Consider the following 19,388-nt stretch of genomic DNA (forward strand, 5'->3'; position numbering starts at 1 on the left):
AACTATTAGAATGTATTGTGATTCATACAGATGTTGGTTGTTGCTACAGTTTCTCTGATGTTGTGTCTTCTGTTGTTTTCTCTTTTTGTCTGCAGGTATCGAAGCAAATTGTCTGTTTTTTGTTTTTTGTGTTTTCTTTGTTTTTTTTTTTTCTTGTCTTTTTCCTCGCTTTTCCCCCATTTTCCTTCTTTCTCTCTCTCTTTCCCCCCTCTCTGTTGATTTTTTCCACAACCTTTTTTTTATTCTTTATTTTTATCATTTATTATTTTTATTATCATTTTTTTTTATTATTATTATTATTTTATTTTTTTTGTCTTTCCTCTCTCTCTTCTTTCTCTCTCTTGTTTTCTCTGTCCTCTGGCCTTGTCTGTCATAGTATGATTAAATAAAAGGGTATATAAAAACTACATTAAATTAATTAATTAAAGAAGGAAAAAAAATAAAAATAAAATAAATAAATAATAATAATATAAAAATAATAATATATATATAAATTAAAAAAAATAATAAATATTAGAGAATAAAAAAACAGAAGAATAAAAAGAAAGAAAAAAAAAAACAGGCAGTGAATGATGATAGCATAGCTACACATACGTAATGTCATGTGTTATCTGTGTTACTGACAGGCCAAAAAAAAAAAAAAAGGATTATTTCCTTTACAATTAACTTTTGCATGCTTTGCATTAATAATGATTATTATTAAAGAATATAAATAATGAGATTTGTATTTGTTAAATATATTATTGACTGAGGTCTTTCTACATTGGGCTTAAAGGATTAGTTCACTTTCAAAAAAATGTTGCTAATGTTGTAATTTTTTTTTTTTTATCAGAAAATGTTTATTTTTATGACAACATGTAGCCTAGTGATATCTATACATTAATAATTTATATTATTAAGAATGGATATTTGTTGAAATACGTTTTTCCTTGAAAAATAGATTTAATCTAAAAGTGTGTACTCTCATATGTATTCAAGGTGTAAGGAAAATATGTTCTTTTTTATTTTTTTTTTATTTTTTTTTTTACGCTAACAGCAGTTTTATTGAAAGCATAAAACTGCATAACAGGCATACACTGGGTAAAATAGTTTTCAACTGGTTGTCATAATCAAAATTTTAATGTTGCTGATAATTTACTCACCCCGATGTCATCCAAGATGTCAATGTCTTTCTTTCTTCAGTCGAAAAAAATTAAGGTTTTTGAGGAAAACATTCCAGGATTTTTCTTCATATAATGGACTTCAATGGAAACTAACTGTTTGAAGGTTCAATGTCAGTCTCAATGCAGCTTCAAAGTCTCAACACGATCCCAGCTAATCTAAAAAGCTAATAAAAAGCTAATCTGCCTTCAAAAATTTATTTAAAATGCCTAGACTCTATATTAATCTGAAATACTACATTAATTGAAAAAATATTTTAAAAAAATTTGATTTTGTATTTAAATTATTGCATAAACATGAATAATTACCATCAAATCCTCTCAAAATACAATCCAGGGCTTTTACCAAGCCCGTTTCAGGCATGAAAACGGGTCAGGGGTGAAAAAGGTGAGAAGGATATTACCCCTTTAGGGGTGTCTGGGGGCATGATCCCCTGGGAAGAAAATTTTGAAAATTCCATATTTTAAAGCATCAATCTGATGCATTTTGAGATGCTTTTTTTTTTTTTTTTGCCAACCTTGGGAAAGCTGGAGAAACTTAACTTCAGCCATGAGTCAAAAATATTATGGCCTCCTTACTTAGTATTATGCAAGCCATTTCATGCCAGCCTGTCTTTGTGTCTAACATTTACAGTATATGAGGCGCAATGTGGTAAGGGCACCACAAATGGCTTAATACAAAAACCCTACAAGATATGGTGGACATGCTGTAACTCACTGACAGCAACAAATTGCAGCTAATTGAATGCAATTGACGAGGAGTGTAACCCTATAGAGTGTAACCCTCTATTGACGAGGTTTGCCAAATCGGGTTACACAAAGAGCAAGTTGAAGAGCCCATATACTGTAGAAGAGCAAGTTTTTCACAGTCTATAGGACTGTCACTCCAGTTCAACCCCAAACTAAGTAATATGATACTGTCACTGTTATGTATGGGTATCGTTAAGTATTTATCGATACTACTCCTCTTATCAATACTATTTATCGATCCGGTACTTTAAAAGGAAAAAAAATAAGTTAGATAGAGACTACTGTATATAGGCAATGTAGCCTAGGCTATTTTTTATTACGCTTTTTATTACACATTTACTCTACATTTGGACCTAAGTTATTTCCAATTTGTGCTAACACTTAATATATGGGAGGTAAAATACAAGTATACACCGCGTGTCTTTCCCGTGCGCACCTGTCTCACCGCGCGCACGGCTGCAGAAGGGAGGCACGTAGCGGAGCGGGGATGGTCCGACACCGTGCTCTCCAGGGATGCCACATCCGATGCAGCGAATGAATTCATGAGAGCGACAGAGCCTTTTAGTGCTTATTTTAGCGCCGGTGATAAGTGCAGCAACCCCATTCGCCCGACAAACATGCGATATCGATCGAGGAGGATTATGCAGAGTTGACAGAAAAACGTTACACATTGCCGTATCAGATGAATACAACCAAGAATTAAAGCCCCGCCTCTCTCAGTTCGGGTACAGGACCTGGTTGAAACACTCATGCATCTAGCTGGCAGAGTGCCAAAACTTCGCCGGCGCCTTCAGCCCCGCCCTAAACACGGTCGAGCCAATGCCGGACTAATATATCAATGGAGGTATTTTGTCATGTCAAATGTATTAATAATGCCATCAGAATGCAACCAAAGCCCAGGATAGCAATAAGTAGATGGCTATAAATAACTGTAAATCATACAAAATAAATGCCATGATCACTAGATTTTATACAGGTGTTACTATAATGATTTTGTTAATGGTGATCAGCAACCAAATATTGATAATGTGGAAGTTACTGCCTTTTGCCTTGGCATGACTTCTCACTTTTTGCTGACAATACAAAGGCAGAGTACAGTAACTTTAAAATAGTGGTCAAAAGTCAAGTTTGAGCTCAAGATTTTTTTTTGTATATAATTTCCATTACTAAAACATCTATTTGCCAGATTTCCAGTGTCCAACCTATAATTAATTTGACGGGACAACTAAAAATCTTTAAAGTCATTTTTCTCAGTTCCACACTCTAGCGACTTAAAGAGGTGGTTTGGGATTTTTGACATCGGACCTCATTTTTAAGTCATCCTTGTTGTTATTTATCAGTGGAGAATTTAAAAAAAAAAAATTATCCAGTCCTTATATTTGGATAGTTAGCCGATGCTAGGCTAGCGCGAGTCAATGGTATATGTTAGCCAGCCATTAAAAACCGTTTTACCCACTCCACAGTGCACCAAACGCAAATCAATTATAACACTAGACTATCGATGTATATGTCCATTGAGAGAATAATTTTAGAAATCAAACTTACCTTTCATCACATTGCATTAGTTATAATTTGTTCCCTGTAATCATAAGCCTTGTCTACAGCAGCAGCGGCGGAGTGATATTGATTACCTAGGTAGCCGAGTGAGCCGGTACACGACTGTAGTGCGCTTCTGTTCTGTGTTTACTTTTTGCCGCATTACTAACCGGAGCAAAGTAAAATTCTGCAGCTGCTGAGAAACTAGTTCCTTTGGGATCATTGAGATGAAAGGTAAGTTTGATTTCTAAAATTATTCTCTCAACGGACATTTGCATCGATAGTCTAGTGTTATAATTGATTTGCGTTTGGTGCACTGTGAAGTGGGTAAAACGTTTTTTAATGGCTGGCTAACATATACCATTGACTCGCGCTAGCCTAGCATCGGCTAACTATCCAAATATATGGACTGGATAATTTTTTTTAAAAAATGTCTCCACTGATGAATAACAACCTGGCTGACTTAAAAATGAGGTCCGATGTCAAAAATCCCGAAACACCCCTTTAAGGTCTTTTGCCTTAGTAGGTCAGAATAGTGGTGACAGTTAGGTTGAAGGGGACCGGTGTGTTATTCAAGTCAGATTAAAGTGCCTCAGACTGTAATTTGCAGCCTGAGAAGTAAATTTTGCCTGCGTTGGAGGCCGGACCTGCCCTCAAGCCGGAAATCCGGCCCCCCACCGGAATACTTTAAGCCCTGTATATTCAGTCAAGTGGGAAACACTTTACAACATGTTATAGATTTAATTATAGCCACACATGTTAGGAAATATGGTTGTCAATGCAAACATTGACTGTGAATGAAGCGAAATATATATATTTTTTAGGGCTGGGAATCGATTAAAAAAATTAACTAATTAATTGCACAATTTATGTAATTAATTGCAATTAATTGCGCTTCCCCCAATCTTGTAATCATCAATATTTAAACTTAGAATCACCTAATTAAACAACACAGGGGAAAAAAAGGAACAGAAAATAGCCCTATATTAAAATATTAAACATCAATATATCAATATATTATTCTTTTTCAATAATCAATCAACATAATCAATTTAACAGATTATTATTATTATTATTATTTAATTTAATTATTAAAACAAAATATAAAGCTATTATTACCAGAGCATGTGATCAGAGCAGGTCATTTTACCATTGTTGTCCAGCATGCACCAGCTCAGCAAACAGAAGTCAACAGAGAAATTTCACGTTACTTGAGTGGACTTTACTTTTCCAGTGCTTAGTACATGATTGAAGCCTTTGGGCCGTTAACGACAGAGCCGCCGACACACACACACACACACACACACACACACACACACACGGAACGGAGAGCGCGCCGCTGCTGGGCCGTTAACGACAGAGCGAGCCGACACACACACACACACGCACGCACGCGCGGAGCACAGAGCGCGCCGAAGCACACACACGCTATTTAAAGATAAAGATTAATGCAAAAAAAAAAGTGTATAACACTTACCGGAAGACTGTATGGGGCCGATAGCGTCACTGGCTTTACTCGCTCCCACTTTTCCCACTACCCTGTAGCGGATCGAGTACTGCTTTCCAGACTTCAATCCAGTCAGATTAAAGACTTCATCAGCGGTGTTTATGATAATCCACTGTTCCTCAGAGCCAGAATCTGCTTTCACCGGCTGGTACTCCACTCTGAACCTCACAGTTTCTCCAGTTGGGGACTTCTGCAGTTTCAGGGTCACACTGTCCTCCAGGACCTTCATCACTTCTGGTGGAGGAGGCTTCGACACGGGCTGGAACTGTGTGTCTGTCAGCTTCCCTGATTCATACAGGTAGATAGAGGAGCCAGGACTGGAGGGATCGGAGATGGCAGAAATAATGAATCGATATCTCTTTTCATCTTTATTAGCCTCTGAAAAACTTCTGAAAAGAGATAAGTTCTTTCTCATCTTTGAGATGACATCAGGATCATTGAACCCCTTTCTGACAGGTGCTAAAGTGCTAGAATTGTGTTTCATTCCCACATCTAGCTCTTTAAACTCATCAGATTCCAGAAACTTCTTCATGGCTGAAAGATACAGGTCTTCATACTTCAGGGATGTGAAGGTCAAGCACACCACAACATCAATATCAGGATCAAGGAGGATGGTGTTGAGACTGGTTGAGTCTTCAGGATTGATTCCCTCCAGCTTCTTGGTTTGAAAACTCAAGAAGTTAAGTTCAGCCTTTGCATAATCTAACCACTGGTTAAGTATGACAGCATTAAAGGAGGAGCTGTAGTGGATCTTCAGGATATCTTCCAATGAATGTTGCTCCATCTCTCCTCCTCGTATAGCAGGCAAGACCTTGGCCACTTCTTTCAGGAGCACCGTTTTGTAAATGCTAAATGAGCTCTGAAACGAATGCAGCCTCTCTTTGATGTCTTTGAAAACATTTACCATCGGTTTACTAGACAGGTCGTTGCATGTCCTCTTTACTTCTCCCAGCCCCTCGATTATATCTTCAGTGTTGGAAACCAGACGTGTGGTAATTTTTCTCTCCAACTGAGCAGCTTTTGTATCCAGTAGAGAAAGAGGATAGAGCCAGACTTTTATTGGAACTGCATTCTGTGGATTCTCCTTCAGTATAGTGGGGAGCTTCTTGTACGCCTCTAGGGCCTCCATGTAAGTGGTGGGGTTCTGCTCAAGGTGGACGTCACCATGAAATGTGCAGGCAATATTCTCAGCCACTTTCTTTTGACCATCTGTCATATTTACAGCTCCGTGTCCCTTAATAGAATATTGAGGAATCTTCTTGACCATGACATTCAGTTCTCCCTCAATCTCCTGCTTGTCTTCCTCTTCTGAAAATGTCCGATCAAACACCATGACGGCCTGAGCTCCGTATAGAACACCTGTGATCACATGAGTTGCAGTTTTCTGGTCAAAGACCTGGGGGTAGGTGATCTGTCCCAACTGAGTCATAGTGAGCTGTTCGAATCTAGAGGTTTCACTGTAATACATTGTAACTCTGGACTGTTGGTTTGAGGATTTGGTGTCACACAGGAACTTGGCAGATCCTCCCACCTTCACCAGCCCTGCCAAGAAGCTGGCCTTCAGGGAAGCACTCACATCCAGGAGACTGGACTTACTAGAGAGAGAGTCGGAGCTACTGAACTTCAAATCGGTCCTGGACTCTGGATGACTGTCCAAATCTGCTCTCAATGATTTCTTATCCCACAGAGTGACACCTGAAATGAGAAATTACTTTTAGAGTTACTAGTGCAAAATGCCCATGCAAAATCAGTTTTTGTGTGTTTTTAGTAATTGTTGGTTTGGTGTGTTTGAGTGCGCATTGTTACAATTGCACAGCAAAAGTTCAGTGACATTTTTATTTGTGCATGGTAGAAAGCACACAGTGAACCGAGAAAACGCTACCCTTAGTGAATAGGCAACTACAAATGATGGCCGTGAAAGAGACTGTGAACGAATTGAATAGGATATGTTTAGCTGGTGAATAGCATAGGCTGCTTTTACACAGTAGCGATAATGTTAAGTGCACCAGAATGAAATATTATATTCAGAAGTAAATAGGGTTGCCAACCGTTCCGTATAATACGGAATCGTCCCGTATTTGACACATAAAAGTCTTGTTCCGTATTGAACTGATACGGAACGCTCTTGGTTCGGTATTTTTGAGAATCAATTCAGTGCAAATCCATGACAGACACATAGCTTCTAATATATAAGAGAAAAAAAAACGGCGGTGCGGTAGATACTAATTTCTCCCTCTGTTTGTCTATGATCAGTGTAGCATTTTTAACATCTTGGAACATCATCAGAGAATGCCCTTTTAATTGGTCGTTTCAGTAATTGTGAGTCACGTATCGTAGCAACGATGACGACAAGTGACAACAGCGGGAAATGTCAAAATCACTACCTCCGAGCAGCCGGCAAAAAAGAAAAGAGCACAAAAATATAGAATTGAATGGGAAAATGACTACCCATGGTTGGAATGCGTGAGGGAATATGGTTGTGTTTATTTTTCTTCAAATGCAGTCTAAGCCGATGAGTTTTGAATGTTATGTTGTATTTGTTTAAGTTAAAAATAAAACGTATTATAAAGTAAACAAATCCATGGTTCATTGCTGGCAAAATGATCATGATAGCCTTTATATTTCACATCTATGTGGTTCAGTCTTGTATATTGATAAGGCCTACTTTGCTATTATATAAATATATAGGCCTAATAAGTTGTATTATAATATGCTACAATGTATGAAATATATTTATCTAAATGTATCAATTAGTTTCCACAATATTCACCAGAAGTCATCATTTTATTATCAGAAGTTTATTCAAAACGGCACATTTTATTTTCAAGCGGTCTCTGAAAATACGCCTTTTGCGCAGTCTGCCAAATCTATCTGCCAAATCTAGCAAAAAGCGCTATATCAGCCATCATAAATGTTTCTTGTTATGCCTGATTTTGGCCATTTTATAGGAAACAATTTCCGTAACAATTAAAAGGATCTCCGGCTAGTTTGCCAAATTGGTCTAGATATGATGTCAATACCCCTCCTAAGTAAGCCGCTTGGTTAAGAAAAATAAAAAAGCGCGATCACTACTTTTTTTCAACTTTTTGTACTATGGTCCTGAGCGCGAAAACTAAAACACGTCAGAGAGCGTTCGCCACACTCTTCTACAATTCATCGTCGGACCCACCTAGAGAGATAAAATGCCACATTGCGTGGCTGTTGGTTGTGATGCCCATTCGAAGACAAATGAGAGCGGTGATTTGACCTTCCACTGTTTTCCTAGTTCTGATGCAAAGAGAAGAAAACAATGGGAAGATGCTTGTGGGCGAGTGAAACTCCCCAATTACCCGCGGCTCTGTTCTCGACACTTTAGCCCCGATTCATTTGAGGATTATGATCGCCGACAGCTGATGAACGAGCTCATGGGGATTCGTGGTTACAGGCGAGTACTTAAACCGAATGCAATACCCATGATTTTTCCTCACAAGAAGGCTAAACGTCCGCGTATTTCAAGTGTAAATCGTGAACAGAAACGGCTAAGGCAAGAGACGCTGGATAGCATGCTAAGTGGCACTAGCGCTGGTGTCTCCAATTGTACAGAGGAAATTATGGACTGTGTCGAACCAGACATTTACATTACATTTACATTTATTCATTTAGCTGACGCTTTTATCCAAAGCGACTTACAATTGCTATATATGTCAGAGGTCGCACAACCATGCACTTGTCGAGGCTGTAATGGAAGATAAAAGCGTCCAGTGTTCTCCAACTAAAGTTGATGCAGAGACTGGACCAATTGGATGCAGCTGTACAGTGGCCAGCTGACGCAGACTACCAGGTGGCGACCGACCATAGTAGTTACGCACGTAAACACGAGTTGGTAGTGGAGGATGACAACTCTCAAGATCTGTTCTTATCAGATAATGAACCTAGCGATCTGTCTCAGTCACAGCGTAGTCTATTTGATCCGGATTACACTGCAAGTGCATCAGAGTCCTCTCAAAGTACACAGGGCTCACAACCTTCAATTAGTTCACATGTTGAAGGAATTAGCACTAGAGTTTTTCTAGTTGAGGAGCAGTAACAGCAATTGCTTCGACATTGTTCAAAGTGTGGCTCCCTTATTGTTCAGAAAGATATGAGAGCGCTACACAATGATGGATCACAATTGACATTAGAACTCACATGCATTAACCCCCTGGGGTCGGCGGTATCGCCGGTGATACCAGCTCGCTTTTTTTTTTATCAGTTCAAAAGAGATTCATTTTGCTCTGTTGACTTTGTTATTACAAACAAGTTTCATACATCAATCGATTCTGTTAAGTACATTTGTGAAAAAACAACATATAGTGGATTAGATCTCATTAAATGTCTAAGTAAACCCAGTGCACTATTTAAATCGATTGCAGGACATCGTAATGTTATTCTACATTATTCTACATACATCTGAGCACGGGCACGAGGCTACATTGCGCATGCGTCAAACCGTCGAACCGTGTGACGCACACACGCACCGAACCGAGACAAGCAAACCGAACGGTTCGGATGTTTTTTCATGTTCCGTGCCACCCCTAATATATAGGCCTATATATATAACATACTATTTTTGTCAAAAATAAAGTCATCAACTAAGATGTTAGCTGTTCCAGTGTTGGCTATATTCAAACTAATGAATACATATGATAAAATGTAGACCTATAATCATTTTTTTTACAAAGAAAGAGTACACTTGAAATATTGTTGAAATTGTAATTATTGTTGTAATTGTAACCTTTTTAATAAAATAGCAAAACATATTTACAAGATAAATGTAAGCAAAATCTTAAATGGTCAATATAAGTCTTCTTCTAAATATATATTTTGTCCTTGCATTGTGGCTCAGTCAGTGTCACACCTGAATGAATGGGTCATTATGCAGAGTCATTACGCGTAATGGGTGGGACATTGTATTCTCAGGTGTAAACCACTCCTCGTTCACGGCCCCCTTGATATTGGCTTTCCAAGCAAAACCTGTCTTATAAAACAATACATTGATTTAAATTGTGTGTGAACGATAAAGCAAGACTATTTTCACATAATTTTGAAGCCAGAACTCGAAGCGACAACATCCATTAGTCAAAAATCTTATTGTCACATATTTAGTATGTGTTTTTTGGTCTTATTTCAGCAACTTTCATTTTTGTTTTTTTCCAATAACCACGCATAAACATTATTCTCTTAAAAATTCAAACATATACATGCATGTAGATCACATATTATGGTAGCCCTGTTTGTGCTATATAGAGTGAATTTACACCTTTGCCATTAACATGTTTATAAATAACTGAAAAAAGCACAAATGTCAGAGCATGTCAGAACACCCCCAGGGCCCAGAAAACCCCTCAGACCCCAGAGGGTTAATGGCTGTAGTTACAGATGGCAAAGTCAGCCTCCTGGAAAACACTGCAAAGGGATGGGAAACCTGCTCTTATCAGCGTCAGTCTTCTTCAGTGGGATCTATTTTGCGAAATTTGAGCGCTTCTGTCACAATATGAACCTAAAGACAATAAGTGCTGATACATATGCAACACTGAGGAAGAGGTACGTGTTTCCTGTGATTGAAAAAACATGGAATAAAGAGCAGAGTACTGTGTTAACCACAATGACGAACCAGCAAGAAGTTGTGCTCTGTGGAGATGGAGAGACTCTCCTGGTCACTCTGCTAAATACTGTACGTACACCTTTATGGATGCACTGACTGAAAAGGTGGTGGACTTTAAAGTTGTAAGTTGCACCCAAGTGTCAAGCTCCAACACAATGGAGATCAAGGGTTTCAAAGATGCTCTACAAACAATTGAAGAGATTGGAGTTAAGGTGAGCACCATCTCCTCTGACCGCCACCCTCAAATTGTGAAAGAAATAAGGGTAAACAATCCTGAAAAACATCATCAATTTGACCCATGGCATGTGGCCAAAGGCCTATAAAAAAATAGTGAAGGCATCAAAGACAAAGGAATGTGAAGGCCTGGCAGAGTGGATAACATCCATCATAAATCATGTGAGGGTAATGCTGAACTGTTGAGAGAGAAGTGGGTCTCCATAGTACACCATGTTACCAACCGTCATGAGTGGCCTGGGAACAGGTACTACCACAAATGTCCCCTTGACGAGGCAGTCCAAAGAGGAAAGCTGTGGCTGAAGCCGGGATCTGTTGCACACAACAGTCTTGTGAAGACTGTGACAGACAAGCGGCTTTTAAAAGACTTGGATCACTTAACGGATTGCGTCCACACAACAACACTAGAGGTATGATCAAGTATAGACATTAGATATTATAAGTAGGCATGATTTCCATTGCCGAGTGTAATTCAATTGTAATTGTTCTCATTTCAAATTATATTTTGTTTAAAACCTGTTAAGCCTCACCAGTGCGTCGGCGCACTGAAGCGTTTTTTTTATTTATTTAGTTCAAAGTTACTATCAGATTTAATGTTATACATTGACAAACTATACATCATTAAAAAGATATAAGACTCAAGTTTCAGTATTTGACCACTATTGTATTCTGAGAAACTTATACAGTTATTTCTTAATTTATGTCAGGAGTTATGAAATGAAAAAATTAGTCGATACCTTTAATATGAATTATGCGCGTCAGCCGCTTTCATTCATAAAAAACTCCCGTGCTGTCGTCATGACAGCGATACACAAAACAACGTCCCTAAGGGCTTTAGCTCAAAAATGTGCAGATTTGGAGAAATATTGATAGATTCTCATAGATTTACATCAGATTTCTATTGACAAGAATAATATTTATTGAATATATACCCAAATGCGTCGATGTAATCATCATGAGCTCTTAGAAACTCTGATACTGTGTTTTCAATACATACCGGCAGCCTGAGGGCGCCCTATGTGCACAGTATTAGTCCATATGGAACATGAAGAAGTGCATAATCATGTGACATTCCAGGACGTCACTGATACACACACAGCTATCAGAGATCGCGCTGTAACATGCAGATAAAGACATTTTGAAGACAATAAACATGTTTGCAATGATATTTGAGTTTCCTGTGTTCTTCAAACCATGTCAGGTATTTTCATAATAACAGAATATATTTATAAAGTAATGCAAATCTATATAGACTTTATCATTTGTGCAGAATACATAAATAACATATTTTCTGTCTGATTTTTTTATCTGAAGCCAGATTAGATCACAGAAGATTATTTAAAATACTCTGCTTGCGTTATACTGTACTTGCGTTATTCTTTTATGATTTTTTTTCTAAATAGTAATGCTTACTGAAATGTTTCTTTATTCAAGAAGTGCATTTGATACAGTTTAAAAGGTGAAGTGAACTTTGATAAAAGAAATTAGGGACTGAAACCCTATGAATAGCCTGTGAATAGCCAGTCGTTACTTACTATAATGCAGACAAAAGAAATGCATATTTCGAGCCATAACCAGGCTGGAGAGGTATGAATGTGTGCAGGGGGAGACTGAGACTGAATGGGGCTCAATTGCACCACAAAACAATAGAGACAATATACTGGATAGATGCTTAGAAGATGACAATAAATATCAGTAGCATTTTAGCGTCAAATCAAAATAAAGTAATTTGACATGGTCTTGAAAAACATTTAATTTTATATAATATTTTAAAATATCTTATTTAAACTTTTATTTAAACTTTTAAGGTTATGCTTTTAAATGAATTTCTCTGAAAAGGCGTTAGCAGACTAGATTTACTGTGACATTGTCCCCGAGACTCATCTGGTCTGTAACTCCTCTCGTCGCTGGACGGGTCTGAAGCTTCAGTTCACACTGTAGTTTATCCCTGATGGATCTGGGGGTGTTTTGTTATAGCTGATATAAAAAATTGGATGACTAGTAATTTCCTACTACTAAATTCTGAAACAACAGAGATTCTAATTATTGGACAAAAAACTTCCTCACGTAATAACCTAGAATACTGTCTAACACTTGATGGCTGCTCTGTTAAGTCTTCGTCGTCGGTTAGGAACCTGGGTGTGCGCTTTGATACCAATCTTACTTTTGAAAGTCATGTGTCTAGTATCTGTAAAACCGCATTTTTCCATCTTAAAAATATATCTAAATTACGCCATATGCTCTCATTGACAAATGCAGAACAATTAGTTCATGCGTTCATGACATCAAGGCTAGATTATTGTAACGCTCTACTGGGTGGTTGCCCTGCACGCTTAATAAACAAATTACAGCTAGTTCAAAACGCAGCAGCTCGAGTTCTTACCAGAACCAGGAAGTATGACCATATTAGCCCAGTTCTGTCAAAACTGCACTGGCTGCCTATTAAACATCGTATACATTTTAAAATATTGCTGATTACTTACAAAGCACTAAATGGTTTAGCTCCGCAGTACTTGAGCGAGCTCTTAACGCATTATAGTCCTTCACGTCTATTGCGATCTCAAAATTCCGGCCAGTTGATAATACCTAGAATATCAAAATCGACTGCTGGCGGTAGATCCTTTTCCTATTTAGCACCAAAACTCTGGAACAGTCTTCCTACCATTGTCCGGGAAGCAGACACACTCTGTCAGTTCAAAGCTAGACTAAAAACACAGATCTTTGACCTAGCATACACATAACACATTATAGACTTCTATAATTCCATATTAGGCTGCATGGATTAGTTCAGCCAGAACCGGGAACACTTCCCATGAATCCTGATGTACTCGTTACATCATAAGAAGAATGGCGTCTACGTTAATATTAGTCTCTCTGCTTATACCGAGGTTTACCGCAGTCCGCCGGAACGACGACAACGCAGTACTGAAGTGTCAACCAGTCTCTCCGTTTCTGAAGTGAGGTGGACTCCGGCTGTATCCAGATTAGATGGTGGATCTGCACGTGGACCCAACCATGACGCATCCCTGAAGTGCCGGCCTCATCGACACGACCAATCTGACTTCTGACCCGTAATGCTGCCTGGATCATAATCATACACTGTTCACTCGTTGGCCAGAGGAGAACTGGCCCCCGACTGAGCCTGGGTTCTCCCAAGGTTTTTTTCTCCATTCTGTCACCTGATGGAGTTTTGGTTCCTTGCCACTGTTGCCTTGGTATTTGGCTTGCTTAGTTGAGGACATTTAATATTCAACGATATTATTGATCTGCCTAATTAGGGTGGACAATGACGCAATTTTCTTCTAGAAACAAACTATGTTGTATTATTTTCATTTTTTCAATGTGAAGCTGCTTTGATACAATCTGCATTGTTAAAAGCACTATATAAATAAAGGTGACTTGACTTGACTTCCTGCTTGTCTAAGAGCTGTGGCCGCAGCTGAAAGAGCTGTGATAGCCTCTAGAGATTTTGTAAGTTTCAGTGATTTGACACTGTTAGTGCCACATGCCGTGTCAATGATCCTATTAGAACAAAAGACGTCTCATTTATCTGCAGCTTGGTGGCTGAGATATAACTTTGTGCTGTTAGAAATGCCTAACGTCACTGTTAAACGTTGTAATGTTTTGAATCCTGCGACTTTGCTCCCAACTGAGCAAGACGGAGAGCCGCACTGTTGTGTTTCAGCCTTGGAACAGATATGTAGTCCAAGACCAGACTTGACAGACGAGGCCTTACCCAACAGTGACATGATTCTTTATGTGGATGGGTCTTCCAGCAGGGATGACCTTGGCAAAAACAGAGCTGGATATGCAGTAGTTTCATTAACTGAGGTTTTGGAACAACAACCACTGCCGTCACATTTTTCTGCACAGGCTGCTGAGCTGGTTGCTCTGACTGCAGCATGCAAATTGGCGAGTGGCCAACGTGTTACCATTTACACTGACTCAAGGTATGCTTTTGGCGTTGTACACGACTTTGGCTCGTTATGGAAACATAGAAAGTTTCTGAAAGCAGATGGCAAGCCGATATTACATCATCTACTTGTGAGTCAATTGTTAGATGCTTTGCTGTTGCCAAAGGAAGTGGCTGTTTGCAAGTGCCAGGCTCATACTTCAGGAAGTGATGGTGTTTCCAAAGGAAACAGATCAGTGGACTTAGCTGCGAAGGCTGCAGCTCTGCTTCCTGTTCAGATAACTACAGCAGCACGGCTGAATGAGGAACTAGGTGACATAGAAGCCATGCAGCAGCATGCCTCTGCTGATGACAAGAGAAAATGGAGAGATGGAGAGAGGTTTTTCCACAGTGGCAGCAGATTTTTGCAGCAGATGTCTGATTTGCGGAACTAACAATGTTAGTAGGGGTCAGGCAATGAAACAGGCGGGGCATCCCAGGCCGCCAAGACCATTCTCACATGTAATGCTTGGTTATATTGAGTTAACACAATCTGACAAAAAGAAATACTGCATTGTTGCCGTAGATCTGTTTTCAGGATGGGTGGAAGTCCTCCCAACAGCAAAAGCAGATGCACAAGGGGTGGCAAAACTACTCCTACAGGAAATCGTCCCACGATGGGGAATTCCTGAAAAATTATCAAGTGACAATGGCTCACATTTTGTAAACAGTGCAATTTCAGCAGTTGAAGCATTCCTGGGTACTCCCTTGAAGCACTTTTGCTCCTATCATCCGGAATCGGATGATAGAGAGACAGAACCAAGTTTTGAAGAACAAACTGGCAAAAATTTGTGATGAAACAGGGCTTTCATGGCCAAAGGCTTTGCCCATTGCATTGACTTATATGAGAATGAGGAGGGGGCGAGCACAACTCTCACCAATTGAGATTCTGTTTGCTCGTACACCTCACATGGGCTGGGAACCACACAAACCTAGACCACTGCCTGACACCACTCTTTGTGAGCATGACATGTTGAAAGATTGTGTTGAACTGGATAAGGTGTTCTGTGATATCTCAAAACAGGTCCAGGCAGCAGCTCCAGGGCCAGCTGAGACAGCCCTGCACAGCATCAGCCCAGGAGATTTCGTGCTGATAAAGGATCTGAGGCGGAAACACTGGAAAGCAAAGAGGTGGCAGGGGCCATTTCAGGTTTTGCTGGCAACTCACACTGCGGTGAAAGTCGAGGAGAGAGCTCCGTGGATCCATGGGACGCACTGTCGAAAAGTGCCAGCTCCTGCGGTAGCTGCAACGGAAGAAGAATCCCATACACAGCTGACGAGTACCAAACAGGGGTCAGACTAAGCAGAGCTGCGTGTCATCCTGTAGGTCAGTGGTTCCCAAACTGGGGGGCCGCGGCACGGCTACGGCTTCCCGGGTTAGTTACAATGCTTGCATAACAGCATGGACAAGTTTGTGACAGCGCTCCCAGCTAAACGCAAACCAGATGATGAATCTTCACCAAATGTAGCAACTTCAAAAGCAAAGACAAGAAAATATGACGAGGCATATCTCGCACTCGGCTTCACCAGCACAACAGTGGGTAAGGAGGAAAGACCACAGTGTGTTGTGTGTCTAAAAATACTAGCTTGCGACAGTCTGAAGCCGAACAAATTAAAACGCCACTTGGAGACAACACATCCTGAGCACAAAGACAAGCCGGTGGAGTTCTTCAGAAAAAAACTCACACAGTGTCGTGCACAGCAGAGTCGCTTTACTAAAGCAGCATCCCTGCCTGCAAATGCTCAACTCGCATCCTACAAAGTTGCCTACAGAGTTGCTCAGTGTAAAAAGCCACACACTATAGCCGAGGAATTAATACTTCCCTCTGCGATCGACATGGTCTCAACTATGATCGACGAAGCCACTGCCAGCAAGCTAAAGGCCATTCCTCTCTCAAACAATACTATCTCAAGGCGTATTTATGATGTCAAAAGACATAGAAGAGCAGCTAAATGACAAGATACGGGACCGACGCTTTGCTCTGCAGATGGATGAGGCGACTGACAGTAATAAAGACTGCTTATTGATAACATACGTCAGATTCATTGATGCCGATGATTTGAGGGAGGATTTGCTTTTCTGCAAACAAGTGACGAGCAGAGCCACTGCAGACGAACTGTTTAAAATAATTGACACTTACTTGAGAGAGGCCGATCTGAAATGGGAGGACTGTGTGGGGATCTGCACAGACGGGGCTCAGGCCATGGCTGGGAGAAGAGGGGGGCTGCAAGCGCTCATCAAGCGCATCTCCCCTAACGTGCAGTGGACACACTGTATGTCCCGACCTGCACGATGTTATGACAGATGTCATCACTACAGTGAACTACATTAAAACACGACCTGTCAAAGCACGTATTTTCTCTGCACTGTGTGAGGAAATGGGCTCCGACCACACAGCTGTTCTGTTTCACAGCGAGTCCCGATGGCTGTCACGTGGGAAGGTTTTATCCAGGGTCTTTGAACTGCGGGATGAGATCCGCATCTTTTTGGAGGAGGAGGAAAATGAACTTGCCCACAAGTTTAACAACAACAAGTTCCTCATGAAACTTGTGTACCTCAGTGAAATGTTTCAAAAACTCAATGAGCTAAATCTGCAGATGCAAGGCAGCAACACACACCTTCCACATCTGGCATATAAAATCACATCATTCACAAGAAAGCTTGAGATGTGGGAGCAGCGAGTTACTGAGGGAAATATAGACTCGTTTGGGAACCTGAAGTCATTCATTGAGGTCAACAAGCTGCAGAACACAGTGATCCCATGCATGAAAGCTCACATCTCTGCCCTCCAAAAGCATTTCCAGAGGTACTTCCCAGTGCAGGATCCTACACAATATGACTGGATCCGAGACCCCTTCAGTGCAACACCACCTGCCGAATTCAGCACTACAGAGAATGAACAGTTCATTGATGTCACCTCTGATTCAACAATGAGGCTTGAGTTTAAGTCTAAGACACTAGCTGCATTTTGGATTGGAGTGGAGAAAGATTTCCCACTGCTAGGTAAAAGAGCTCTGGCCACACTCCTTCCATTTGCCACGTCTTACCTATGTGAGATAGTTTTTTCTGCTGTGGCCTCCATCAAGACTAAATACAGATCAAAGCTGGACATTGAAAATGAACTAAGAGTAGCAGTCTCACAGCTGCAACCCCGATTTGAGAAGATCTGCAGCATGAAGCAAGCCCACACCAGTTACTGAAAAGATGTGAACATTAAAGGTGCAGTTTTTGCAGAGTTAAATGTTCAGGATTTTGTTATTTTCTTCAGAGAGCTGGTAAAGTGTAAAAGGCCACTTTCATGCAGGAATGGAGTTTATAAGATGTGTTGAAAGCCATGAACACCATTACATGGTAAAATTTTATGATACATGATGCAGTGTCACTTTGTTCAGGAAGAAGTTGCCATTTTGTATGACTTACAATGTTAAGTAAAGTCCAGTGGAGTTTAGAAACAAAGGATTTGTATGTTTGTGTCAGTGTGGGGGGGCTCGAAAATATTCTTATCTTCAGAAAGGGGGGCCCTGCAGAAAAAGTTTGGGAACCACTGCTGTAGGTTACGCATTAGAAAACCATCAGCATTGGAGAGAAGATGAATCAGTAGTTCAGGACGATTCTGCAATTCTAGGAGTAATTCGTACTGTGTCAAGAACTTTGTGGTGTTTTGACTGCATGGGCATTGCAGTGAACTGTCTAATAATAACCACCAGACCAGCTCTGAGACCAACGATACATAGAGAAACAGGACTTATATCATTTTCACAAGAACATTTCCTTGCTTGGTGAGGTTGCACTGTGTGGCAATATGTTACTAAATCTTATCCTCTTAACTAGCCTGGCCATAGGCCTAGCACAGGATGGTAGCATAGAGGTGAAAATGACAAAGGGAAAAGGAAGTACAATAATTATAATATGTGATCCTATTTCAGCAGTAGGACCTGGGTATAATCCTGAAAGTTTGACCAAATAGGGTTTGACTAAATTACGTCATATGCTCTCATTGACAAATGCGGAACAATTAGTTCATGCGTTCATGACATCAAGGCTAGATTATTGTAATGCCCTACTGGGTGGTTGCCCTGCACGCTTAAAGGGTTACTTCAGGATTTAGCATTAAGCTTTGTATTAGTAGAAAACCTGTAGTATTTTCGAATTACCATGCTTTCCCCCCTCATATCCCCCTGAGAGGAGAGATTTATGTATTTTTTGTCTGGAAAAAATCCTCCGATGACGCAAAAATCGTCATTTTGCGTCATCGGAGGATTTTCTGTCCAGAGGCTAAAGACTACAGCCAGTAGATGGCGTTGTTCCGCATGTTTTCAACCCGCCCATAGAGGGATCTCACTCACAGAATGTACACAGTATCAGCCGTCTTTCTTTGGAAGCTAAGCTAGCATGCTCTTGTTCTGTGGAGAAAGCTGAATAATAGGAGAAAGCTGAGTAAGTAGGGGTTACCATCTTCCTTTTCCCGGACTTGTCCGGCGGGCGAGACTGTTAACCTGTTAAGCTTCACCAGTGCGTCGGCGCACTGAAGCGTTTTTTTTTTATTTAGTTAAAAATTACTATCAGATTTAATGTTATACATTGACAAACTATACATCATTAAAAAGATATAAGACTCAAGTTTC

The 19,388-nt window shown here is 40.1% G+C and overlaps 1 protein-coding gene across 1 annotated transcript in view; it reads right to left on the bottom strand.

Annotated features, from left to right (window-relative positions):
• The window catches only part of LOC308689132 (stonustoxin subunit alpha-like), a 126,739-nt gene that overhangs the window by 13,815 nt on the left and 93,536 nt on the right, over positions 1 to 19,388 (bottom strand). Inside the window, exon 7 of the mRNA XM_081362697.1 lies at positions 4,924 to 6,648. Within this exon, the coding sequence (XP_081218823.1) occupies positions 4,924 to 6,648 (1,725 nt within the window). The remainder of the gene's footprint in view (positions 1 to 4,923; positions 6,649 to 19,388) is intronic.

This window comes from Scardinius erythrophthalmus (assembly GCF_964197995.2).
Source record: "Scardinius erythrophthalmus genome assembly, chromosome: 4".
In the NCBI taxonomy this organism is placed as follows: domain Eukaryota; kingdom Metazoa; phylum Chordata; class Actinopteri; order Cypriniformes; family Leuciscidae; genus Scardinius; species Scardinius erythrophthalmus.